Here is a 27684-nt window from a genome sequence, read left to right as displayed (position 1 = left end):
TCACAATGTTGAGAAATGGTGCTAAAGGCAGTCGTCTTTATTTTCCCTTTTTGAGTAGGATAAACAAAACAGACCGTGCAACTTTACACAGTTGTGCAATTTTACACATCTTACACGCTTCATTTGGGTTCCATCTGAGCAGTTCAGTTACATCCCAACCCAATTATATACATAGCAAGGAGAGGAGCTGAAAACAGTTGTGCTATTCTGTTTTATCTTCTTGTTTTGGTTTCATAAAAAACTCTGGCTTGTTGACACATCTGTAAGCGAACAGCTGAGGAAGAATCCCATACATTACGTTCAATATCAGGAAAAACTCTTTTGCTTCTTCAGGGACTCTGTAGATGTAAGGAGTTCGAGCATGAAGAGAAGCACCAATATGGGAAAATTGAGCCTGTGGTGTGTATATAACGTTTATATTAAAAAAGGTGAAGTTGACGTATATTTTGGAAAGATGGCATAATCTGCATGCAAGACTGCATCTCTAGTGACATTTTCCAAGCCAGCCCTTTTATTCCAGAATTATCCATCATCCTTTTGCACACTGGTATAAAAATGCAGTTTAAACTAAAATCATTAATATCTTGGTATAAGAGGCATAACTGGAACCATGAATGGCATGGTTGGAGGTTTGTTTTATGCACATGGTGGCACTGATACATCAGGTATAGGATTGCACCCTTGGCTTCTGCATCATACTTTGTGCAAGAGATTCCACGATCCTTCCCCAGGCAAATGGCCATGGAAGTGGCATCCCCGCAGAGCCCTGTGCTCCTGCTCAGCCCAGTCAGGGAGTAGGACTGGCACCCACCTGCCTGGGAATCTTGCATTAGGCTTCAGTAGGAGCAGACAGTCTGAATAAAGTTAGAGAGTAAAATCTTGGAAGCTGTGTTAGTTCTGGTTTGAATTTAGGTTTTGTTTTTTAATCTTAAACCCCGAGTGTTCCAGATTCTGATCCCAGAACTCCTGATGATTTCAGAAAATGTCTGCAATATTTGGCTTTTGGGCTGGGGTGGTTCTGAAGTATGGGTTGAGCGTGCAGTGAAGGTTATAGGCACAGACAAGCTTGCTGGCCTGAAGCATATTTTTAGCATAAACAAACATTTAAAGATAGAAGTGTCAGGATAGTCGCTGTCTTTTGTTTCCATCTGTTACCTGCTATTTCAAGCTGCAGCTCGTTCACATTAACTATTATGTGTTGAGGTTTTTTATTATTATTTAGTTAGCAGTGGAGGAGATATGAGAAGATAAACATAAGCAAAACACTGAGACACCAGAATTTTAGGAACACAGAGGAGTACACTAAGACCAAATCACTTCCTCTGTTCTGGCTTCAGCAGGAGTCATTTTAAACTCACAAAGAACACAGTTCTGGTCACAGCAAAGTAGAAGGGAAAATACAGTGCAGGTGTTTCAATACACCATCCCAGCAAAAGGTTAGGCTGAGACCATCCATCAAAACAGAACAGGAAATTGGTTTTCAGGTGATTCCAACCACCTCCACTGAATGGGGAGAGCTTATCAAGCAAACCTGAGCCAGGAAACGAAATAATCAACGAAATCAAATACAAACACACTTCAGCAGAGTGCCACTTAGCATCTTTCTGTAAATAGCTATTACACAGCAAACAGGTGTTCAGGGGCACACTGTCAGCAGCCTGTTTATATTGGCCTTGTAATTCAGTCTGCCTCTTGCAGCCCGTTTGTTCTCACCTGTCTCAGGAAGGACTTGCCTTTGGCTCCTGGGTGGGCTCAGATCCCTGCTACCTCTCCTGGCCCAGGCAGCCAGAGCACTAACTCTCAGCACCAAAGCCCACTTGTTACATGAAGCAGCAGATCCCCAGGCAGAGAACCAGCCACCATCAGGCTGCAGAGGAAGTTTGGTCTGTCTGGTGTTTACCTAGACACTGACAACCTCCTGAAAGCATTTTAGAGCCTCTTCTGGGGTGAACAAGATGCTAAGCTACCTACTTGCTGTGGAGGACTGTGAGGTCTGCCTGTCTCTGAGAGTGGCCAGCCATGCATCGCAGTAAGTTGACAGTAAATTCCTAATAATTCATAGTAAACCTTGTCAGAAAGAACTGTAAGGGGATGCTTCTGAGAGACCCAGAACACTCAGAGACTCCAAGATGCCTTTGAGTATCTAAGCCTTATTGTGTGGTCTTGTCTCTTGCAAGAGCTGTGGCACATTAGTGAGCTTTGAGCATTATAAAACCAAAAAGCAGTAATGTGTCCTGTCCGTAGCTCATGAAGATTTTCACTAGCTGATGATGCACCATATATAATGAAGTTATTGTTTATTAGACTTGTTTTTCAATGTAACACATTGCTTCTTCCTTTCATTACCAGGGAGGATATTTAGATCTGTTAAAGTCACTTTTTTTCTTAATTTATTTGATTTGCCTCTGTAGAAATTGTGTTATGTCTTTAATCTTGTGTGTTTCATTTCCATGACTGTTCTGTGTCTTGAAAGCAGATCTCTCACTTACCAATAGCCCAGTCCTGCTCTTCCTTCAAGTACCAGGCAGACTTACACCAAGTCAATAATTTTGAACAGTAAGACAGAGCTCTGTGTGCATCAGGCTGGTGCTGTGCTAAGTGAGAGAAACCACAGGTCTGTTGTGTTACCTCGCTGTGATCGGGGCCTCTCGGCGAACAAGCCATTCCTTGGTGCTTTCTGTTATTGAACCCTCTCCAAGCAGGGAATTCTGAGGCTCAAACCAACCCCTAAACCTTGGCTGAGAAATCAACCAAATGAGATGCTGCAGGTAACTTTCTAAGGCAGCCTTACATGTCTAACATCCAGCCTTTGTTACCCTTGGAGCCTCGGCCAATCTGCTCATCCCACCTTCCCACAGCAGTTGGAAGCTGCTGGGTGCTGGATATGGCACTGCTCAGCTTGACAACTGCAATTCATGTATGCCTCCTACTCTTTAAGCTTCCTGTCCATAGGAAGTAGTTTGGATTTGGATTATTTTACAATATTTTTTGCTTTGTTGCCTAATCATAGGCAATAGTTCAACTATTTCTTACCCTGCAGCCAAGAAAGCCCTCCAGCTGGGACAGAGAAGGGCCTGGAAAAAGGTTAGGAGTCCTTCTTTACTCTGTGCCTTCTCTTTAAGACTGACTAAAATCAGGCAGACTGTAGCTTTCAAGGGTTTGGACCAGTTCTCCTGAGCCTAAGGAAAGCCATCCAACAGAGTGGGGAGAGAGTAACCTAGAGAAATATATTCCTTGGGTTTAGGGTCCCAAAGGCAGATAAGTAGGCACTGCAGAAACTAGCCACCAAAAACTGCAGAATTAAAACCACTATGAGAGGGAGTAGAGGAAAACTTTCTATGTTTCAGAAAACAGAGAAATTTGCTACAGAGAGCTGGTGAGACAGAATGCTTTTGGGTAGCAAGGCTGTGGCTGTTCATCCCTTCTCCCATGGCTCACATATACAGAAATACCAATTTCATCAAAGTCATAGACTGTTCCAACCTTTTTGTATAATCAGAGCTCATGGTACTTTACTTACATGAAATTTAAAGAGCTCCTCCTGGAGCTTCAGAAAGTCTAATAATTACTGAGTCATAACTGGTTTTGGAGTCTAAATGTTAGTAACAGAGCTGAGAGTTACATGTAATTCTGAAAAACAGTGAGTATGTCTCTGTATGTGAAAGGCTAGTAGGCACTTTTAGAGGTTCTTAGGTTAGATGCATCATATGGTATTTTGTGACTTGTTTTTGTAAAAAGTACATCATAATGATAGAAATAAAAATTGAAGTCTCTACGTTCCCCATCTGTAGGAGCAGTGTTCATTCCCAGGGAGCAGTGCCCACTCCTTCCACCAATGGATATTTACCTTTATTGGACCTTTGTGCATAATAGGAAGCAAAATGTGTTCCAGTAACTGCATATGTTTTAATGATAAATTACAGTGTTTTAACTTGAGAAAACAGCAGATGAACCTGGAAATGTGGGGGTTTTGCCTCAAAATAGCAAACACCCAAAATAATATAGAAAGAGTCCTCAATTCATTGTCACATGCATTTTACTTCCTAGCCTGCTCACAGTTCACCAAGTCAAATCAATTCAATCATAGTCAGTTGTAGGATGACTGAAGTTCATCCTGCAGTGCATTAAAAACTACCAAAAAAAAACCCCAAAACCCTCCTGAATGTCAAGGAATGTTTTTTTTTTAAGCGAGATAAAATATAGGGAGTACACAGCAACACATAACTCTCTTAAACAGTTTTTCTCAACCCACAGTGTTTGCTGCTGCCAGGACAAGCTTTAAGGAGTGAAATGGGAAATTCTGAGTGTTAATCTAATCTGCAAATTGGCATCCTGAGGCCAAACCACAAAGAACAACAGAGGGGTTTTAGACTTCAGCAACAAAATGTTGCATCACACATCTAAAAGGATAAAACATCATTAAAAAAAAAGGCAAGTGTTTGTTACAGGAAACATTAAAAAACAAACAAAAAAACACAACAAACAAAAATCACCTCCAGGTGGGGAGGCTGAGTTTTCTGGTAAGTTTGCAAGGTTGTGATAGTCAGCACACTTTGACTTCTGGTTTACTTTTCCTTGTGGTAAAATAATCTTTGAAGGGGTAGTTTCTTTCCTGATTGTCTGGGGAATTTATGAGACCTGAGTAATCTGTCGGTAAAGAAAAGTTCCCGATATGACTTCACCTACTTTAGCTAGTTTTTGCTTTTTGTTTTTTTTCCCTAAATTACATTTAGGCTAAACACAGTTTTATAATATTTATAATGCCTTTTAAGCATTTAAACCTCCTCGTTAATGTTTGCCAGATTCTGTTTTGATATCACTTAATAATTCAAGATTCTCTATAAACTGTTTGGAGAGAAAAAAGAAAAGAAGTCTATTCTCTCTGATAATCACTCACAAATAGAAAATGTCATTCCACCATCCTTACTGGGCAGTTAAAGCGGACTGTAGTTTGTATCCATGATTGTTATCTCAGGCCTGAGGAACGAAGTGTTGGTCTGTGTTTGTCTAGTAGTGGTATTTGAGTTACACTTATTGCTGTGTCCCTGTGTTCTCACTATTGTGGCAGGATTACGTGCACATTTTCTGCATTATCTGGATGCTCAGAGCACATTTAATTTCCTACATACAGTACAAATCAATTGTCCCTGTGTCTCAACTGTTTAACCATCATCTGTACGTTATGAGAAGTCATTTAACAGTTCCTGTTGGATTGTTTTGTTTTGGTCAGTCTCCTCATAAGCATCAGCACCATCCAGTAATTAGCCACTGTTGTTTATTTGGGAGAATCAGAAGGGAATGAGTTAAGGAAGTATGATCACTGGTCTGCCTTTGGCAGCACAAGCATGTCTGGGTATTACTGTGGTTTGTGGCCCAGGAGGTTCCCAGTGTTGTATCCATATCATCAACTGATACTGTACATTTTGTGTGACCAGTAGATACTTTTTTCCATTTATATGTTTCAAACTACCTAGTTAGCCAACACATATTATGGAAACAATATATTGTGCTGCTTTGTTGTGTTTGGGATTTTTTTACATGGTTGACTGTCACAGCTTTAAGACAGGCTTCCTTCATGGTCCCAGCTAAAGAGTGCATGGTGCTTAATAAGGTTTAAATGAGCACAATAAAAACATTGTGCAGAAGGAGAGAAGTCTGCTAAAGCAAGAGTGTGGTCATTAGAGACATGTAATGGATTTGATTCTCCACTCCCTTAAATTAAGGGGTTTTTTACAGATACAAAAACTGATCTGATCTGAGTTACATTAGCATAAAACCTGCATGGAAAGATCAAGCCCTGGGCCCCTTATTTACTCCATAGGTGTCTACTTATTAACTTGTAATTCAAAAGTGAACATTTTGCAAAGAAATACCTGAGCTAGTCCTCCAGCATGTATGAGGGTTAAATCAGGCATCCAGGAACAGCCAGGCACCAGGAGGCCATACAGAGCAATCACATAGTATGGCACAGAGTAGAACATGTATGCCAGCATCTGCATTGTAAACACAAATATTAGTTGCTTTGCAGTGTGAGGGAGATGCATTTGAAAATCAGCCAGCTGCTTACTGAGGGATTGAGACTACTCAAAACTACACTCCTGGCAGCAGTTATTCCGAGGCCTTTTTGCAGCTCTAACTTCTTTAAGAAAGAATTTCATACCTGGATACTATTGACTGGATCCAGCTACCCTAAGGCCTCCCCTAATATTGATGGCTGTTTTCTCCTTGCCCAGGACATGTTTCCCTACCCCTTGCCATCTTGAGACCGTGCCAGTAAGCATGGCTTGACCTAACTCCTTGTCCAACATAACGTGGGTGTCCATTTTTCAGGCTCCACTGCACTCTCAGTTGGGAGGTAGGAGATACACCCACACCTCCCCTTTCCCAGACAGAACTGGTCCAGCAGAGTTACTTGGTTTCTGCTCATTGCCACACCCCTGCATCCTCTGACTGCTTCAGGCCCTGTCCACATGCAGCAGCCAGGCTTGCAGGAGAATGGCAACCTCCAATATTACAAAAGTAAAGCACAACATTCCCTCATCTGCAATCCTTTTTGTATAGTGTCCTGTTTCAAGGAGTGTGTCACTGGAGACAGAAGTGAATGTCAGCTTAAGGAATCTTATCTACTACACCCCTTCTTACTGCATTATTCCAGACTGAAGGTCTGCTTTGCCCTTCTAAGGAAGGAGAATGAACATTTTAAAAGAAGTATGCAGATCTGTTTCATGGACTGTATTACAAGAACCTTGAGTAATCAGGATGTGTTACTCTAGGTAACTAATTTGAATCTAAGTTTATCACAATGATGAGTTGATGCCCTGTAATGGCTATACTAGAAAATAGGAAATACTGCTTAACTTGCCATGAACTTCATCTGTGAAACCCATGGCTTCATCTTTGCACCAGTTTACAAATCACTCCTTAACACACTCTGCTCCATGGTCAATGCTTTACCTGAAGCTTAGGGTAGGCAGCAGGATCTTTTATGTAGGGCTCATGCAGTTGAATATACAGCCGGCAGAGTTCAGCAGGGCAGTCCAGGGCAATCTGAGGAGAATTTTCAAAACTTCCTGTGAACAATTTGTTCTAAAACCAGCCAACCTGACATCTGTTACCAGCCCTAAAGATGCACTAGTGGTCTGCAGCACTGCTACCCTGGAGGCTTGCAAAGGTGATCCATGGGATCACCAATTAAAATGTGAAATGCAGCCCCCTCTCAGGGTTGGGAGGAAATGCTGGCAGCCTGCTTTAAAGACTTTGACTGGAGAGAATTTGGTCAGTTGGCTATGCTGTAGTAAAAGTATAATTGCTATTGATTTGCTCTGATAAACAACCTTTGATCCCAGCAAATGTACTTTCCAATGGAAAATTGCTCTAAGAATGGAAACTTCAGTTTAGGCACCCAGTTTTAGGATAGTAAACTATTAATGTAGTCTAAGAAGAGCTGCACTGGGGCAAGGTAGCAACAGAGAGCAATGCAGTGAGACAGGTGTTACTTACAGTAATAACAGTTTTTAAGAGAGTAGCAAAGGAAAGATTATTGGATTTTACATTCCTATAGAAACAAGTTCCAAATAAACATGGAGAGATGCAGTTGCAAAAGTAGTTCCTTTTCATAGTAGACCTTAAAACTACTACAAAAGATACTGTTCTGAAATGAGTTAGCAATCTGGATCAGCAGCTGTCAGTGTGTGTTTATGACATCATTAATGCTTGAGCTACAGGGATGAAGAGTAAGTTTTGCATAACTTGAATTCATATGTATTTGTTGTGTGACTCTGAGGGGAAAGGGCAAAGATTTGTAACCAGTGGATGTTCCTTCCTGTTCTTTCCAACATGGGGATACAAGAAGCAGGTCTGAGTGGACTATAATGGATTATGTTTTATTAGCTTTTTCACAAAATCATGGTTCCTGCAGCTTGCACAGAGATGTTCAGTTGATCTCTATAAGTAAAACCAGTAAGCAGTTCCTGTTTGGTGAAGGAAATCTATACTGAAATGACCACACTCTCAAAATAAAACAAACAAACAAACAAAAAAAACCCAACAAAACAAAAAAAAAACACTCCTCTGAGAAATGAAATGGGATTGCAGAACCAAGTTAGACCATGAGACTAATGTTCCCAACAGTGAAATTACAGGTAAAACTCTATCACTGTAGCAGTGTATCAGTGATGCTCTGAAGTAGCATAATCTGTATGATATAAAGCAGCCTGCGACAAAGTAGAAGGAAAAAGTGGTTTTGAGAGGCCAGTTTTCAGAGAAGCAGCAGGAGATAGCAGAGTAATGTGAGCAGCACAACTACAAAGGGACAATCTGCACTAGGTAAATAAAATGTTGCTTGGGTATTTATCACCACCTCTTACTTGAACTATTCTAGAAAGGATAAACATTCAAGCTTTGTTCACTGAATGATACACAAGTTTCATCCTGCTTAAGACAGAAAGTGCACTAGAGCTGACAAGGGACTACACTTATCTACTACTGGATTTATCTCTTGAAAGCATTTTCAGTACTGCTTCCTCCCCTCAGAAATTTTAATTCAATCAACTATACTTAGAGAGCAAACATTTTAAAAAATTGTCCCTTGGTTAGTAGAAACAACATGTGTTGTTCAGGTAACATGGATAATTTTTTTGCCTTTTAGGTGGAAATGTTCTCTTAGACTGCATGAGATAGAAGTTAACTTGATTTCCTATATAATTTTAAATATGCATTTCTGCTTAGAAAAACACAAATACAGAATTCCTTCAGTTGGTTTGTCTCCACATTCTTGGCTGTAAATGTAACAACAGGCCAATGAAAACAGTTTTAGGTCATGTTGATTTGCACTAGAGATGCTATTTACTCTCATGATTGTGTACCTCCTTTTGAAAAACATGCTCACACAGCACAAAATGGAGAAGCAAAAGCACCAAGAGTTAGCATGAATAATTTGTCCTTTTATATCTAAGGCATATTTGAACCCTAAACATTACAGGATTTCCTTTGACCACAACATACATGGTTTTTCATACAGACTCAAATTTAAAAGTTGGACTGAACATTAGAGGCCAGAGTATTAAAACATATTCAACTTACCATGCCCCTAAATATGCAAAACCCTGTTGCTAGGATGAGGTATGCAGCTAACATTAAATCTATTGGTCGTCTTAAGAGCCCTTTCTTCTGGACTTCCTGAACCACCTGCAACACAGAACATGTTTAGTAAGTACATCCCAGTTCCATGTGACTTGTTTAACTACAAGGAGGGTGAAGTGGTGAAACATCTTTTTTATCCACTGATTTCAGAGACAGAAATATTTCCACATCTAAAAAGGTGACTTCAGGCTTGATACGATGTAGTGAGGAAGATTAATCAGAATAAACTCTAGAAATGGATGGATCCAACTAAAGCCATTTCAATACAGATTAGTGCCATTTCAAAGCAACCTAAATCAAATGAACACTAACTCTGCAATCACCTGAGGCTTTAAAACAGCATAACTAACTTTCTCAAAATTGTGTGTTTTGTTAATTGGAATTCATTAATTTTCCTGAATGTCCCCATGTAGAAAAGCCTTGGAAACATAAGTTTGTCTCAAACATCTGACGTTGAATCTGATATGCTTTGTAAAAAGACTGGGTCCATCTCATTACTGACAGTGAATGCTGGTTTTCAGCAGCTTGTGACACTATTGAAATCAATGGACTATCACTGGCATAAAATAAAAGCTTTTCTGTGGCTGGTTGGGTCCCCTGCTGAGTTCAGTAAGCAAATATTATATATTAATATGTAATGCCTAACTAGAGAATGAAATGTGCTTGTGTGTATGTGTGTGTGTGGAGTATGTGGAAAAACCTTCTTTTCATTCTTTCATCACTTTGTACTGTGGATTCCTCTGGCAGGCACTGAAAACACTTCTTTCTGGCTCTGATCTGTGCCTCCTTTCCTCAGCTCAGGACAGGAATCCCCCCAGTGCTCTGCAGGGGCAGATGTGAGGGGTTCACACCCCATGGTAATAAAGGCCATATCCATATCTAACAAGGTGGCTTGGAAAAACCAGAGTCATCCCTTTGCCTACATGGTAAAAACTACAAAACCCGTGGAAATAATTCGAGGTGCACTTTCTGCACTGTGCAGTCACAAAGTTGCAAGCACATCAGTGTATCTTTCTGTAGTTCAGAGGGAAAACTTCCCCATGTATATGTGTTACTCATTTCCTCTTCCTTTTTATTAGCTCTCTGTTGGCATGCAGACAGCTAAAGAAAAACCTGATTTCCTTCCTGTTATACACTTGTGGAATTGTCTCCAAAGCGCAAAACAATAATTAGGATGCAAGGGCACAGTTAAAAGCACTCGGGATCAAGATATTCACAATGAAGTTATTGAAACAGGAGAAACAATCTTGCAAGCACAATTCCTGAGTAAAATCTACTAGCTCTGAATTCTAGGCTAACAAAAACAAGGCTATTGTAAACACATAGGCCATCATAATACTTTTTCTGTTTTTTTTTCAAAGGATCTTTTTCAAGAAAAAAAAAGTGACACCTTTGTTTTCCTTTCAAACACAAATAACAGGTTTGTTTTGGCAGTATGGTGTCACTTCACAGTATTCACAGTATCAGTGTAGGAATGCTTTTAATATTACTGGAAAGGATGTCTATATTCTAATATTTATTCCTATGAAAGGCAAAGGTCTCCCAAGGCTGCTGAGTTACAAATAATTTTCAAATGTAACTACCTAGGATAATAGAAAGCTGATATATTTTCTTTCTACTTTTGACTAAGTATGAGGCTTATTTATCTATCTATCTATATCAATATAGATAGATATGTATCACTCCTCCTTTCAAAATGATTATTAAATGAATATGCATATTTACTCTAATTAAAAAGCTACAATAGAACCTTGTACTTATAGAATTTGGAGACAAAGCCAATATAAGTGGAGACAACCTTTGGTGTAGTTTGAGTTTGTGAAATTGCCAGGGTACAGAAAACTCACACCTTTTTTTCCTCTGTGCATGTGTGCAAACAAAATAAAAATGCAAAGCTTAAAAAAAAAATAAAAGCAGAAGCAAGAATTCCAAAGACAGAATTCTGTCTTTGCTGGCAGAATTCAGCTACAAGGTAATTTTTCCTTGCCTTTCTTTTACACAGCAAAGCCATATCAATAAATGCTAAAATGAATTACATGTTAAGTACACTGGCCAAGCAAAGCAGGCTGGCCACGGGTTTCCCATTTACGGCAAACAACATTGAACTCTGCACAGATCTCATGCAGAGTTTCTTTTGTGTAGCAAGGAAGTGGGTAGGCATGCCTTGTAATTTCTCTCACGTCCAGGAAAAAGCTATTTTCCATAACTTCTGAGGGGGTTCTCACATGATCAGTTTTAAGGCATCAGAATAATTTTGTGTGCTGTCTGCAAAAGTCCCTTCAGAATTCATGTGCAAATCTGAATTTCTGTTTTAATTGTTAGTGAATTTTAAATTATATTAAACTTTTCTGAGCTAATATACTTGTAGATAAATCTGTTGGGCTTTGTAAATACTGCAGCACAGCTTGGTTTGGTTGCAGATGAGGACATAACTCCATTCTGCTCCCATTCTACTAGGAAACACCCAAAACTTGATTACTTCTCTCTGTTCCCACATTGATTATTTTTTTTTTTAACTAACTGATTTGTAATAATATTATAGTGATGTATACCCTGGCCAATAGAATATGCCTTGCTTCTATTGCTTTCATGGAAGCATTTTTCTATATACTAACACTATCATGTTTAAAACCATTGCTACATTTTCTTCCTAAATCTTTTAATACCAACTCTGAATAGCAATAGCTTCAAAAAGTTTTACAGCTAATTGTCAATGATCTGCTGAAAGAGAATTAAGTATGTTCAAGACTCACAATTATTAGCTCACTGATTAATAGCATTAAACACAATTATTTCCTGGCAACAACACTTAATTTAGGACTGAGAGACTTCTATGAAAAATTCATGAGTAGTCATGTTAAGATTTACAGGCATGCTCGGATAAGGAGCACAAGTTACCAGTGAAGATAAAATACAACTTCTGAAAAACAAACAACTTGTGAAGGGTAGGAAGTCCCAGTGACAGGAATCAAGGCTTTTTCTATGACCTTCTGAGCAAGGAAGTTTATGTTTACAACAAAAGATTCACAAAGAAGCGTAATATTTAGTTTTCAGATCACCAGCATTTCATGCACTTTTTTTTTTTATATATAGAATTTTAAAACTAAGTTTCTCTGCAGTATATACCAAATTAAGATATGAAACCTAGGTAAGCAGTTTAGCTCCTGATAAGCACAGGAGACATAGCTGTATTTCAGCAAATAAGCAGCAATTCCTATAATGTCCATTTCTGGGGTGTTCTTAGTACTAGCAAAACAAACTGAAACCTTTGTCCATCCTCCGTGCAAAAGCTGTTCTCACTAATATATACAGCAAAAATTGCCATCACTACCTTTAACTACACTTCTCTACCTTGATGACTCTAAAGAATGTGTTTCTGGCCAGAATTATTGATTCCTTTAAATCCATCAGCTCAGGTTGCTTTGGGATGGGGCATATGGTTTCCTATAAGCCTGTGCAGGAGAGTGGAAGAAGTTTTGGCACCTGAAGACTCCCCTAATTTGCCTTTCATGGGGATTTGCCCTAAAATTTGTGTTTCTGTAGTGGTTCTTCAAACTTCAGGAGTTATGAAAATCTGTCTGTGCCTGCCTTTCCTACTGAAGAATCCTGGTTGGATGGATGGATGTTATTTTTCATACATCTCTGGGAAAATCTGTCCGTGCATCACCTGCTGTTGCTCTTTGCCATTGGCTCTACCTGTGCACACTGACGGCCCCCTGGCTCTGGAATGGGAACTAATCCTTCACCTCTGTCTATGTTTCCAGTTACAGAATGATTGAGACTCAGGAGCCCTTGTGATGCAAAAATATTAGTCGATTCTGTTGCTTACAACTGATACAGAGTGCTGTGGCAATAAACTTGCTTATAGCAATCAACAGTTAAAATATCTGTTCTGTGCTATGTACTGCAGGGAATTTTTATTTTTTTTTAATAAAACAGTGCATGAACTATTAATGCATTGTTTTGATTGCTCAGTTGATCTTACAATCCAACTAGTAAATTCAAAGGCAAAAGTCTAAGGAGTTTTAAGTAAACGTTTTTACAGATTTTTTTTTTTTATAAGTGTGTAAATAATCTTCTTATCTGCTTACGTACATCTCACCTGTAAAATCTAATATTGAAGAAAGCATATACAAATAATTATTAAATGCATGAAATCTGTAGGTCATCTTCAGAAGAATACTTTCCTGTAATGTTTCTATGGGATCCTGTGGTGCTTTATGAAGCTGGTATAGGTCGGTATTTTCATCAGCTAAAAAAACTAAAGCGGTCAGAAACTGAATAGATAGAAACACAATTACACCTACAAATGGGTTCTTTACTCTAAACATAAGATTCTTTTTCTTTATTCCACCATGATGAAATAGTCCTCCAGTATAGACATTTTTGCAGTGTCTACTCAGCCCAACAGCAATTGTCACAACAGCAATTGTCATAACAGTCACAGTACATCCCATGCTCTCTGAGGGACCTATAAAACCCACCAGAAGCAGCCATCATATTTCAGCTTTCCTAACAGTAGCCAGCACTAAAACACAATAAAATTACCTTGACTGGAGTGTCTTGAGTCACTGAAGGTTGGTTATAAATTCTGAACCCAGCCCATATGGGGAGGCAGATATATGGTACACTTAGGAAAAAAGCAGGAAACACTTTTGTTCCATATTTGCCTGTTAAAGAATTATTATAAGATTTATGAGAATTTGTAAGCTGTGTTGCAGAAGAATTTAAAAATATCCTATGTAATATCAAATCTGAAGGAGCTATAGTAATATAAAGATAAAACATTAGAAATCACTGTTAAAGAAACACACGAGTCTTGTTGAAAATCACATGCTCATTACTGGTAGAGTCACAGGTAACGGAGGGCCTATTTTACAGGAAGCCATTTCAGAAATCAGGGATTTTTTAGGGAGATGGGAAACCACCTGTCACTCTGCACCAGGTAATCCTGCAGGATGGGACAGCTTTGAAATCTCTCAATGGAACCTGATTCAAAGAGAGAGCTTGTTCTTAAAAAAATGGAAATAAAAAAGTGTATCCTTTTTGCAAGATCTGATATTGCACTTGCTTTCCAAAGTCCTGATTCCTTCTACAGGCCTGTACTGAGGACAAAACATTCCGAGAGCTATCCTCAGCCCAGGTAAATCAGGAAAATCTGTGTCTTTCACAGGGGCTACTCTCTGTGTCAGAAAGGAAGGCAGGAGGAATGCTCTTGGGAGCAAGTTTCTTGGCCTTCCCTAGAGGGAGGAGAAAGGGATACTGTTGCACTAAATCTGCTCTTTTTCTCTGTGGTGGATCTACAAAGGAGGGCACTGGGCTGGCCCCAGCCTGCACCATGAATATTCCTCCTCTGTCATAAAAAGCAGGGCCAAAGTGAGTTTTCCTAAAACTTACAAATTATTTGGACATATGAACATTTTTCTCAGTTGAACATTTGTCAACTTTGCATCAGTTTAAGCTGCTGGGAAGTCAGACTTTTAAGTAAATTGGAAATTTTATGTAAAATAAGATTTATATTCTTATGATACTAAGATACATTTTTTGCCTAATTATTTAAACCTAGTTTAGATGAAAGCCTTACAGGTATAACAAAATACAATATTTTTTTTCCCCTTGAGAGCAATGTAAGTTGAAAGGGTTTGTTTTTTTTTTCTCCCCTGGTCTCCATCTTCCCTTCCTCATATTTAGATTTCAAAATATCTTGTATCTCTCTACTGATATTCCTAAAATTCTCCTTTCATATTGTTACAGAAATGAACCAAGACTGCAGTAAAATATAGAGAGCCTAATGCTGAATTTAGAAAATGCTTCACAGGAAAAAGTTAGTCATATAAATTGCTTCCTTACCCACAATATTTCCAGGCAAAAAGACAATGATGCTCATGATAATGGAACCTAGCCAGTAGAGACCAATGGTTCTATAGCTTTGTCTGTTTAAAAAAGAGAACAGAATAATTATTGCACCTTTTCTAAAAATCCCCTACCCCAAATATTATACTCATTGCCATGGTTGTATTTCAGTATGTAAAGATTTAAAAATCTGTACCACAAGTCAACAGTGGATTCTTGCCTCTGATATGGAAAAATCCTACATTCACGTGTGAGGAGGTTAAAGGTTATCCCATGAACCGTACAGGCTCTGGGCATACTCAGTTATTTACTGTCATGTTTCACTCCTCAAGGCTGAGTCTGCACATCACAGGTTGTACCAGACTATAAAAGAATTAATAATTAATTCCATACTGTTAATGCTTCTATTACCAGCAGGTACATTAGCCTCTGGAACTGAAGTACTTACTTTCTCAAACTTGCTATTCAACTGCAAGAAACATAAGAATCTCTAGAAATAGCCATTTTCTCTTCAACTTCATGACACTCTAACATGGATGAGAGACTCAATGTTGTGCATGCATTATTCCTATCCTAAATTTGTAATTTGAAAAACGAATTGTTTTTCTCACACGTGCTTTTAACGTGCATCATCTTTAAGCTTTTAACTACCACTAAGGGTGCAGATGTGCTGCTCTCTGCTGCAGAATGAAGACAGATACATCCCCATGCATTTGCTGGGCTTAGGCAGCTGAGAGAGAGGGTAACTTGGTGAGGGTACAACTCCTGAATGTAATGAAATTTTAACAGCATTGCTTTGGCCTAAGACATGGAACCACCCTGAAAGAAAAATCTGAACACTGCATAGAAAAGAAAGCCCTTTGTAGGTTATGTGAGAACGGGAGCAAAGCAAACAGCACACAAATCAAACTGACTTACTCCCATGCAATAGCTGCCACCATCAACAGGTACATCAGATAGTGAGCAGAGCCATCCCAGTAGCAGATCACATGGCCATAGGCAGTGTTCAGATATGGCTCACCCTGGGGAAACATGTATTTTAGAAGAGATTCAGTGATTAGAGGAAGAATAACAAATAATTAATAAAGAACAGCAAGAGATAAGTTCAGAAAAGTAACTGGTGTTCTTGCAATCCAGTGGTACAGTTTTTGACTGACAATACATATTTCCAAGCACAGACCTGATGTATGCAGGATCAGCTATAATTGAATGAGTCCTAGAGTTGCAAAACAGGGGGCAAGATGGGAGGGAAAACTCCTATGTGTGACTGTCAGCATTACTCTGCTACGTTATGGAAATATGACTTTTCCATATTTTAGTGATAAAAGCTACAAAATAAAAATACATATAGCATGGAACAAATCCAGATATATTTAGCAACCTAGAGATCTACAACAGTATTGAATATATTGATGCCAACGTATAACTTTGTAAGGTCCAACTCATTTCTCACTTAGGTTCATGGAATCTTTTCAATGACTTCAGTGACTTTCATATCAAGCTCTTACTGAGCTATTTTTGGTGGATGTTGATATTCAGGAGCCAACAGATTCTGCTGACTAGGTACCTGGCATCATCATTTTTTAACTCTACTTTAATTCCTTTTAGTAAAGTGATTAGGCAAAAATAAAACAGCAATTTTGTTTTCTTCTTGGTAACACATTTGGGTGCTGCCAGACTCCACTCCTGGGTGCTGTCTATGGCTTTCTGCAAACACGTGCAGTCCATCCATTTTCCAGAAGTCAATACAGAACAGTGTTACTTAAACTAAGTGAAATAATGTTGGAGTATGAAAGGTACATTCTTTTTCCCAAATGAGTCAGTGTTTTCAAGCCAGAGAAGGTTTTGTCCATAACAATAACAAAGCAGGTCAATGACAAAATTCAAGAAGACCCGTTGAATGTGTATTTGTATGAATGGCTATTTCTCTGTGACAAATACTACACCAAGTTATTTACAGTGAAGATTTTATTTACATTTGTAAGCCAAACTATTATTTACCTCTCTCAAGTAATGAGTCATGAATCCATCAATAATTCCATCCTGTTCCAACCCAATTATTAGGTTCACTACACTGGTAAAGGCAAATACAGCATAAACTGTAATAAGATAAGGAAAAGAAATTAATAAAGACTTGGAATCACATAGTTGCTTCACAGTCTGATAAATTCAGTCAGACAGAGATCTATTGAACTAGTTGCATCTACTCTGAGGTCACAGATACTTAACACACAATATGACTTTCCCACATAGCTCAGTATTTTTTAATTAGTGGTTAGTCAACACAGTTCTTAGGAAGCTTTTCTGAGGAATGAGAAATTCTGTAAAGCTGTAGGCACAGCCTCCATGGAAAGTCAGTGTCTGCAGAAAGGACTATGTAGCCTTTCAAAAATCTTGGATACACGAAGTGTACAGCCTTGACTGTAGTCATCACTTGGAAAGGAGAAAGGACAACAAAAAGGAGGTGGAGAGGGATTTGTCATTTTTGCAGGTGAGCAAGGCAAATACATGACCCATGGCAGTCTGTAGCAGACCTTGCTGGCAAATTAGCCAGTCCTTCCTTCAGGACAGGAAATTTAGCTTCATCATAACCAGGACATACCATAAAACAGCGGGTCTTTTGGTGGTTTTCTTTTGACAAGAACACGAGCCAACAGAGCAATAAGAACCAGAACCAGCAATCCAACTGCAACGATTACCCAGGAACTGCAACAGTATTTAAAAAAAAACAAGTTTAAAAGAAAGACAAAGACAGAATTTTGCTTCTTCAGCTTTTCTTACCAGCTATCCTCAAACACACATACTCTTAAAGTAACTTCTAATACTTTAAAAGGCAGATTTTAAAGTCCCTTTCATAGTCCATCATAGTACTTATTTTATAATTCTGCAGAATTTATGTGCCTCTATTTTCACATGTGATCAGCTAAAAAAAGAAAATACAAAAATAGCTAGATAAACAACATATCCAGGAGTCTAGATTTGTGAGACTAAAATCAGTTTTCATACTGGTATCTACAAAAATAAACAAAAATCATGGGAAAATTAAAGGCCAATGAGAGGTGAAGATCAAACCCGTAGAGATTTCAAGGCCAAAAAGGATCATTGGGGCCATTTTATCTAACCTCAGCAATAAATTATCTACCCAGGAAATGACATATTCAAAACTAAAACACATCAGTTCCATGGCATAGGAGTGGCAGTGTGGAGCACCTATGATGGATCTAGCTTTAATGTTCAGTTTTGAAGTGCTACCAGGGGTCTCTCTGGCCCTACAAGGCAGGACCATTTGAGGGGGTTCAGTAATCAATGCAGGTAGGCTCAGTGGAAACATCTTTTCCCTGGAGATGGAGCCATAATGTCAGTGCATGTAAAGTGACGACAGGGGAAAGCACAAAAAATCTTTGGCACAAAGCAGTTTAAAATTGTTTTAAAGCTATAAGTATGTAAATTATACTTAGCTCTCTAGACTGTCCTCCTCAGTGTTCAATTTTGTGCTTGTGTAAGAAAAAAAATGAAGGGGAAAATTAGGTAAAGTACAGATGCATAAGCTAAAAATATCTGATACATCATTTTGTACATATGGTACTTATACATAGTACCACTCTGTGTCAAGAAAACAAATTGTGTACAAACAAATTATATTACGACAATTTCAGCCTCAGTGAAACTTGACTTAAAATTATTGCAAGGAATCTGCAAGGCCAAATATTTCAGAATATATATACACATACTTTCTGAGTCAGGATGAGCAGTACTAGCTTGTTGATTTGTTTCATCTTCTGATAGTCTGTTTTCCCGGGGATGAATTTCTTGGTACTGTTACAGCTGTTAATATTGCAGTGACTTTTCACTGCAGTCTATCATTTTGAAATAAATATTGGCAATGAATCAAGTAAGTCAGCATGTGTTATTCGACATTACTCCAGCAGTGAGAAACCAAAAATTTTGTTATCAGGAGGAAAATGAGGAAGGAACAGAAAAGCCTTTAAAACATGAAGCAAATATTTGTGCAGTAGTTGCAAAACACCCCAGGCTGTTGGGATCACAAAATACCACACAGACCTTTGAGTGAACCGTTTTTTGCCGTGAAGAAAGATTTTTCTTTTCTAGACCTGCCGTTTATCCTGAGACCGCATGTTTTGGCAGAGCGAGGGCATACGGTCATTATTAGTTAAACTCGCAGGCTCAGGGGGTGCCTGCAGGAAGCCTGCGGGAGCTCTCCGAGGCTGGCGAGTTCTTCCACTCGTTGGATTTTGTTTGTGAATGCCCGGACAGGGAGCCGGAGGGAGGCTGCCCCCGGTCCCGGCACGGGCGGTACCGCCCGGGCTGCTCCGTCCCCTCGGCGGTCCCGCCAGCCCGGGGTGACCGGAGCTCCGGGACACGCTCCAGGTGATGGGCACCGGCAGCGTGGAGGGTCCCAGGGTGAGCGGTCAGGCTGAGCTCCCCCTCTGCATCCCAGAGGACGCGGGCAGGACCCGGGAGCGGCGAGGCGAGGTCCGCCCCGCTGTCCCGCTCCGCCGCCCGCCCCGTCCCGCTCAGCCCCGCGCCGCCGACAGAAACAGCCGCGGGGACCCCCCGCCCCGCAGCGCCCCGGCCGCGCCCAGCTCACCTGCCGGTGGCCGCCAGGCAGTTGAAGAGGTACGTGACGGGGATGGCGGTGAGCGAGAGCACGAACACGCCGGTGGCCGCCGAGGCGCTCATCGCCGCGGCGGGAGGCGGCGGCCGCCCTGCTCGCCCCAGCCGAGCGCCGCGCCGGGCCCGAGGCACCGCCTCGCCCCAGCCCCGCACGCCCCGCGGCCCCGGCCCGCCGCCCGCCCCATCGCCGGCGGCCGCCCCCCCGCCCCGCGCGGGGAAGGTTAAATCCGCCTCGGAAACCGGAGCCGCCCGGAGAGCGCCGCGGAGCTCTGCCCGCCCCCGGGGCTCGCCCCGCTCCCCTCGCCCCTGCCCCGCGGTCGGGGATTGCTCGACGGGCGATGCTGCGGGACCGGGGGCGCGGGTCCAGCCCCGCGGGGACGGGCGCTCCTCCGCGGCCCGGCGGTGGCCGAGGGGCTGCCGTGACAGCCGGGCTGAGCCGAGGGGCTGAGCGCCGCCAAAGAGGCGTCACGGGTTAACTGCGGGTGACGGCGCGGCGAGGTACCGGGGCGGCGGCAGCCGGAGCGCGGGGTCCGCGGAACCGACCCGGGCTCATGAGAGGTGGTAGATGGAGAGAGGGTTCCCTTGGCCTCCCTGAGAAACCCGTAAAAATATTATGCATCTCTTTTGCATCAGTATTTAGCTGGGTTAATAAGAACATGAACAGTTAATAAGAACAAGGGCATTAGAGTTTTTAAAATGATGGGAAAAAAATTGCGAACTCACCTTTTCCATTTTAAATGTCAAAAATAACTAGCAAAAGTTAAGCATATGTCTGACCTTGTCCATCAGCGTTTTTTTTTCCTGGCTTCAAACTCTGTTTATATATGGGTATCAACACTAAAGTGTCAGTGGTGGAATGAGCCTTGTGCGCAAGGCAAACAGAAATGAAAACCGCTGTTCCTAGAAGTTACTGAGCATTTAGTTCCAGGACACTGGCAAGTGAGATGGATCATCCAGTGTCGCTTGGAGAAAACAGTAAATAAATTTCTAGCGCACCAGGAAAGCTCTTTCCAGAAGAATTAACGCTGTTGTAAAAGCACCCCTCTGCAATAGTGGGCACAATTCCGACTCCCTCGTGTTGAAATGAGACAATGGAGGACTGCTAAGGTGGCTGAGGAAACAGGGCACCTGCCTGTCAGGAAGAGGCTGAAGAGATTGGGATATAAGTGCTCTCTGTAAATACTTGAGGAGTTAACACCAGTGAGAGGAGAAAACTATTTAATTTGAAGGATGAAGCTGTGAAGAAACTTTGGCTAGTTTTCAGGAACAGCCATGAGCGACAAAAGATCTTCTAAGTGTTTTACCCTAAATCTGGTAAGTTTAAGCAATAGACTAATTGATATACCTCCCTCTGAAAGGTACTTGATGACTCAGATTATATCTATGTCCTGTATATTATACAAACAAATTTTTGTTAAGTTTTTCAAGTGAGAGAGGTCTAGAATCTGGCCATGGGTATACAAATGGGTTAAACCATGCCCAATCAAACTATCCAGTAAAAACATGATGCAACTCCCAGAAGTAATTTAGTCCACCCAAGTGTCAGAATTGCCATTGGATGAGTCAGGGCTAAATTTACCACCTCCAAATGCCTACCTTTCAATGCACAGCCGGTTTACTTCTCAAGCTTTCAAATGTATAGGCTGCTTATTTGTATGCAGCTGCCACAGTGCAGTCTCAAGATTCATGTCTCAAGCTTTGCTTCTCAGTTCCCGTGTCTGTAAAGTCAAACACTTTCTTTCTTACCCCTCTGCCAGCATATTCCAGCTCTGATTTGCACCCAGCTTGTTCATCAAGTCCTATTTCAACTTCTGAGTAGAAAATGCCAAGGCACATCCTGTGGTAATGACATAGCAACTCAACTGTACAGGTGCATTGTTCGAGTCTTTTGTGTTGAAATCTATCAACTTTTGATTAGAAATATAATTATGAGCATCTGGTAGCAGAAAAGACCCATGAAATGTGATGTTTGACGTGGTTTTTTCCAAAAGGGCATGTTTTTCCCTTTCGTCTCTTACTGTGTGAAAGAAGAACTAGTGAGCCTTCCAGCTCCATCATTCCTTTCCATGTCCTGACAGAGGAGGCCCCCAAGTCCACCCATGATAGTGCTGAACATGTAGACTCTGGTATGCCACACTTTCCATATCAGAAGAATTTTTCTTCTAGTAGCTACAGAGCCTTTTAACTCTGGCCTTTCTTCTCTGTGCCAAAATATCCTGACTTCTATTTCAGGCTTTAGGAAGAAAATAAAATTCCCCAGCATTCTTGTTGACTTTATTTTTACAGTTGAAACCAATTCTAGAGAAAAAGGAAAACTTGCTCGGTTGGCACAGTCTGAAACCACTGACCAACTTCCCCAATGGCACATAGTTCAAAATTGGGCTTCAGTCAGAAATTCAATAAAACAGCAAACAATCTTAGTGATCAAACACTTGAAAACCACGAGTCCTCAAAAACTAACACATGCATTTCTTGACAACTTTAAGTGTTCTTGTGGGGGAGGAAGGGGAAAGAAGAACTTAAACTTCAACTGCTTGTAACACCACCCTCTATTCACAAGTACCAGAACAGTGATACAAAAAGGAAGGTAGGAATAGGGTGTCTCTAACAACATAATTACTAATCAAAGTGTTATATGAAAGCAGTGTTGATAAGCTGCTGTCACCAAAATAAGTGTAACCTCTCAGCTTCCTGTCACATAATTATGTTCATTTCTTGATGTTGTAAAGTCTTTTTTTCTTTCCCCCCCCTGAATTTTATAAATGGTAACATCATCATGAGACATGTGGATGTCATCATTTGTAGAAAATCAAACACTATTTAACTATTTAGCAATATTAGATGTCAGGATAAGATTGAAACAAATGTATATCCTACACAAACTGCAATGAAGTTTAGGAGAGCAAAATGGAGTAATGGAAACATGAAAATTAAGACTCCTTCCCACGCAGAAATTGTCAGAGGACCATATTTATTGACATGAGATTCCTAGAGTTCTGATCTTATATTTCACCTGAAAAATAGTCTCTTCAGCAGCACAGTGCCAAAACCAGTGATCCTTTACCTCACTGTAACATTCCTGTGTCAGAAGCTACATCATTTCTGTCTAATTGGTCATTTTAGAATAGGTAACCCAACTCTCTGTCAAATCACAAGTATCAGCCTTATGCCACATGTCAGATTCCTCACTGGGAATCCTGACCACAGCAACCAGCCAGCTCCACTTGTGTGGCCCCTCAGCTGGCACTGCTCAACTCACAAACAATACGCTTGGGCTGATGTTTGTCAGCTTCTCAGTTAGACCATTAATCAGTATTTATATTATGGAAGATGTTTCTCTCCAGTCTCTGTACTAAATGGTGGCAGTTCAGTTTTGATGTCAGGACTGAGAAGGCATTTGTAAGTGTGCCAGCAAAAGAATATTGTGGAGGATATAAAAATACTTATTTATTAATGGTGAGATACAAAGTAGGAGACTAACTGGCCGTTAGGTCTTTGTGTCTACTTTTAGTCTGGGAAACAGCTCTTATCTTTAATAACTGCCTGTTAAATCATGACAAATTGTAAGGTTTAACATTATATCAAGACACACTTGACTTTATTTTAAATAAAAATTACATTAATCTAAACAAATGTAGGGAGCTGAACCTTAAGCAAGCACATGAAGATCAATGCAAGGATTAAGAGACACTATTTATATCTCTTGGAAGTACTGCTCATGTGTTCACACAGGGTTCTGCCAAACAACAAGCTTTCATTGCTTTATGATGCCAGCTACAAAATACCATCCTGGTACAAAACAACTTGTGTCATTCAATTTTTATGGAACTAAGCTGATACATTCTGCAGAGTGTACTTCCTGTATCTGCAAGTGACTTCTTAAGGCCAGAGGAGTCAGTAAAACCAATAGATCAGATAAAGATGGATTAAAATGTGAATTAAATAATGAATTAAAAGCTTCATATTTGAGACTTCTGTTAATGTGTTAATTTGCTGAGGGAGCAGCTTAGATCATAGATAACTGCAATGCTCTAACAGCTTTAAAGCCAATCCATTTTATTTCTGAGTTTCTTGTTAGTCGAGGATACAAGATGTAATAAATGATGGTGTATTGTAAATCTCAGGCTGCCTGGTGCACCAGAGGCAACATAATGGAGCTCATATGGTTTGCACTGGGGGTCAGGAGGCCACGTACTAATGATCTGCTACAGATCTGGGGGGATTCGCCAGCAGCAGTCACAGCACCAAAGAAGCATTCAAAGGGGAATTTTAGTGATTAGTGTTCATATAATTTACAAATTGGATATCAGTACTTTAAAAACAGAGCTGACTTTTGTGCTACAGCCTGTATTCACCAACCAATAATCTTAGGAGGAAAAAAGACGTGTCAGAGTAAAATTAACAGGCATGATAGTGAAAGAGAGCATGTCAATCGTACTATTTGTCTTACACTGCAAATGGCAAGTGTGACTTCCCAGTAAGAATCTTGTTAATTGTGTGGAAATTGAACTGTTAACTACAAATAATTACAAGGTATTAGGAGAAATTAAATTTGAAATTATTAGTATTATTGCTAAAAATCAGAAAAGTATATCAATATAATTGAGGGCACAAGAAACATGACCTTCATACTCCAGGACAACTAACCAGCACAGCTGAAAATGAGCAATAAAATGCTCAGATACAAGAATTACTTGCAGAAATGATAGGGCAAAGAATTATGAATTAAAAAAATTCGGAGAAAGTTGCATGCTCCTTATAGTCAGTTCTAGAATACAAGTGAATTTATAACAGAGAAAAAACAATTGCTCTTATTATGGCTTTTTTTTAGAATTATATTATCACTTTACAAGACATAAGACTTAATCCCCGCCCTTAGTGTTCCTCAGATCTAAGACTGTTTTCTGTGTATACATGGATTAAATGCTCCAAAACTGGATCTGTTACCTGCAGACCCCACATCACAACAGTACAGGCAAGTGCAAACCAGACAGAAGAAAACAATAATAACCACAAGAAAAATCCCAAAGAAATAACATTGTTATTGTAGATGTTATTAACCATAGTTATTAAAAATTACACATTTGGGCAACTATAATTCAGTGATGGGAACAGTAATATGCATGTCTGTCATTCACAGCAATGGCATGGATCAGATGTAGGAGATTTTAAGAATCTAATTCAGCACAGAAAGGAAAAGATGTCATCAAATGGCCCCAACCAGGAAGCTTAATCAGAAACAAATCTGTGACTTACTCTGAATTATTCTCTTCCCTCCTGAAGCAGAGAAAGGATGCTAACCACTTATGAGAACAATTGCTAATCACTGTAAAAATATGTGCCAACTCAAAACCTCTGATCATAACAACAAACAGCTCCCTAGAACATACATAAAGCTGAGTTCATGCAGGGAAAAGAAGGAAAGGGAGGAGAATTCAAATAATTTCAGGAACAAATGATTGAAAACAATACCCTTAGTAACCTAAACCCTTCTGATGGCTCTGACAGAACTGGCCCCGTTTCAGGGTCAGGGAAGGCCAGGGCCACTGGGCAGGCACTCCTGTGTCTCTGGGACATCCCTGGCATCATAGGTATCTCAGAAATCCCTGCAGTTTGATTACAGCATTCTCTAGTTCTTCTTCAGTACATGTAAACCCACCCTCTCTCTCCCTGCTGACAGGTAAAGGAACCTCAAAACTTGGAGAGTACTTTCTTCATGGATTTCCACAGAAAAAAAGGCACCAGGTCAGCACAGGCTTGCTCAGGCCATTATGCAGATCTTGAAAATTAGCTGCTCAAAACTGCAGACACACCCTGACCTTCTGTTTTGCTGGCTAGAGATCAGGACAACCTTCACAGCTATATAATATAATACTGTTGAACTTTTGTCTACAGCCCTTTATTTGTAACCATTGTGACACACGAGATAAAAAAAAAAGTTCTTCTTGAACTGCCTATGTTATATAAATATTTTTCTCTATACTAACTTCTGCTATATTTCCTGGACAAAACCTGAACACACAGGGGATGGCAATTTAGTGACATTCATGTGTAGCCCTTTTGGGAAAAGCATTGTATATTATTTCTGATCTGGACTGGCAAATACAATGACATCACATTTAAAAATGGCTATGATCCACCCACTGAGAATGCCAAAGAAAAGCTGGCTGATTTTTTTTTTTTTAAAGGAAGCTAGCACAAAGATTACAAGGTGAAACAGATGTCTGAGGGTTGTTGTCTACACAGAGAAAAACCCAGTTTCAAAAAGAAATATGTTCAAAAGGAAGTATGTTCTCTTTCAAAACTGTTTAAATTTGTGCATTTGGCACTTAGCTGAACAGCACTGATGGGCATCCAGGTCACATTTCTCCTTTGTCTCCTTTCCTTTGTCTCCTTTCTTGTTTTTTTTGGGTTTTTGGTTGGTTTTTTTAAAGACTTTTGGTCTCTTTCATTTTATTTCTCCTTCTTTCCCCTCATTTTCTCTCTCAGCTTTCTGTCTCAGCCCATCTCACAGGCCTTTCCATTTTTCCCTATTTTGCATAGCTTTGCCTTCTTATGATCCCTTATTATTGTTGCCTTCTTATCATCCCTGAAGCTGTCCTACATACTTTGTCTGCCCCAGGTGTCCTCCTTTTAGTTCTTTGGTGTACATTTCCCTTTTTCCTTAATCCTTTACAATTCTTGTTAACTTTCTCTAGTGTGTTACTGGCAATAGGTTGACTTTTTGCAAATGGGGTTCAATCTAGGTGGAGCAGTCATGACTGTTGGCTCTCAGCTGACAGATTAACTTGTGAGCAAGCACAGAAAGGTAAAAGCAAAAAGACAGCAATCACAGAAATTCTCATTATTATCCAGATCACCCCATGACTGCAAAAAATGCCCCCAGAAAATTATCCATTTGCGTCCATGGTGTCACATCACTGTTTCACATCTCTGTCCCTAAGCTATCAAGGCAATGTGGGGCTCTCCTGCTTTCCCTTCTTTGCCCACCTTGGGACAAGAAAAGCGCAAAGACAACACCTTCATTCTTCTCAGTCAGCAGCATGATTTTATTTTTAAATATAGCCTCTGTGGAAAGCTAGTTGCTGCTTTCTGGTTGGTACACTGTATCTTCTTGTGCCCTTTCCCACTATAGTTTACCCTGCTGGAATTGCTTCCACCTCGCTTAAGGTTCTCTAAAACTTGTTCTGCGAAACAGACCGCATTTGCTTGGTCTCAGTTTTGTCCTAATTATAAACCTGAATGCAGAGCGGTGACATGTTCTATTCCTCTTTTAGCCACACGCTTCCATAAATGCTGACAACTCAGGAGCTATGACAAACAGCCCTCAGCCCCGCGATGGAAATCGCCGCTGTCCTTACAGCACAGCCCCAGCAGATGGCAAAAGGGTCCGCCTCGGTGCTCGACTGCCAGCGGTTTGACAGGACTGGGAAAGCTCCAACACTTTTTATTCCTTTCCCCTTTCTTTCCTAAAAGCCACCACGATAGCACACTAAACCCAATCCCATTTCGCTCGTTAATTCAAGCGAATTAAGCACACTACATCGCCTGTTCCAAGGACGAGACACGGGGTGACTGCTGCGTGAGGCACAAGCCCACACTGGACCCCTGATGCCTCTTCTGCTTCGGTTTTTCTCTTCAGAAGTTTAAAACACTGAATGTCGAGGCACACTGTACTTGTGTAAGGACTGTAACGCGTATGTGCCAACCGCTGTTTCAGCATTGCTTCAGAAGTAGTTACAACAGGCCAACTCTGTTACCGCAAGGAAAAGGGCATTATACAAAATGGATTTGCATTTCACGTGCAGTCGCCGCAACATGTGCCCGCTCCCCCAGGTAAAAGGTTGATAGAACCCCCGCGGCCGCCGCAGCGCTCTGCGCGCTGTCCCCTCCCCGCCGCTCCGGACGCGCATTCGCGCGGCACCGGCCGCCCTGACGGACCCGTCGGGTGACACGGCCCTGTCCGTGACACACCCCGGGTGACCCATCCCGGGTGACCCATCCCGGGTGACCCATCCCGGCTAACACACCCCCGGGACACCGCCTGCTCCCCCC

The 27684-nt window shown here is 40.7% G+C and overlaps 1 protein-coding gene and 1 long non-coding RNA gene across 4 annotated transcripts; one reads left to right on the top strand and one right to left on the bottom strand.

Annotated features, from left to right (window-relative positions):
• Positions 1-22: 22 nt before the first annotated feature.
• TM6SF1 (transmembrane 6 superfamily member 1) lies at positions 23-20429 on the bottom strand. 3 transcript variants are annotated; one of them, XM_051796646.1, is made up of 10 exons: positions 20353-20429; positions 17597-17700; positions 16996-17093; positions 15913-16016; positions 14992-15074; positions 13690-13811; positions 9082-9186; positions 6955-7047; positions 5874-5993; positions 23-394 (listed from the first exon to the last, which is right to left on the bottom strand). In XM_051796646.1, exons 3-10 carry the CDS (start codon positions 17014-17016, stop codon positions 203-205), a joined length of 840 nt encoding a protein of 279 aa, XP_051652606.1. In that variant the 5' UTR covers positions 17017-17093; positions 17597-17700; positions 20353-20429; the 3' UTR covers positions 23-202. The 3 variants fall into 3 exon arrangements, with proteins under 3 accessions (XP_051652606.1, XP_051652605.1, XP_051652607.1); XM_051796645.1 differs by lacking the exon at positions 20353-20429 and adding an exon at positions 19604-19858; XM_051796647.1 differs by lacking the exons at positions 23-394; positions 6955-7047; positions 9082-9186; positions 13690-13811; positions 20353-20429 and adding an exon at positions 19604-19758 and having other exon boundaries at positions 5908-5993.
• A 52-nt stretch (positions 20430-20481) lies between these two features.
• On the top strand, positions 20482-25515 carry LOC127475160 (uncharacterized). Its single transcript, XR_007906112.1, has 2 exons — positions 20482-20943; positions 25310-25515. It is a non-coding gene; the product is annotated as an uncharacterized LOC127475160 (long non-coding RNA).
• Positions 25516-27684: the final 2169 nt, after the last annotated feature.

Source organism: Manacus candei, unplaced genomic scaffold, assembly GCF_025592945.1.
Source record: "Manacus candei isolate 608988 ecotype Guabito, Panama unplaced genomic scaffold, ASM2559294v1 h1tg000046l, whole genome shotgun sequence".
Taxonomy (NCBI): domain Eukaryota; kingdom Metazoa; phylum Chordata; class Aves; order Passeriformes; family Pipridae; genus Manacus; species Manacus candei.
The sequence above is the reverse complement of the archived record's forward strand: the minus strand, read 5'-3'. Positions and strand labels throughout refer to the sequence as shown.

Bases quoted from the DNA above. Each gene is read 5' to 3' on its own strand.
- TM6SF1 (XM_051796645.1), bottom strand. From the start codon at position 19,695: ATGAGCGCCTCGGCGGCCACCGGCGTGTTCGTGCTCTCGCTCACCGCC. The intron at 15,075-15,912 runs GTAAGTCAGTTT...TTTTTTAAACAG, and splicing joins GTGGCAGCTATTGCATGGGA to ACAAAGCTATAGAACCATTG. The intron at 9,187-13,689 runs GTAATTTTATTG...TCTGTGTTGCAG, and splicing joins CTCAAGACACTCCAGTCAAG to GTGGTTCAGGAAGTCCAGAA.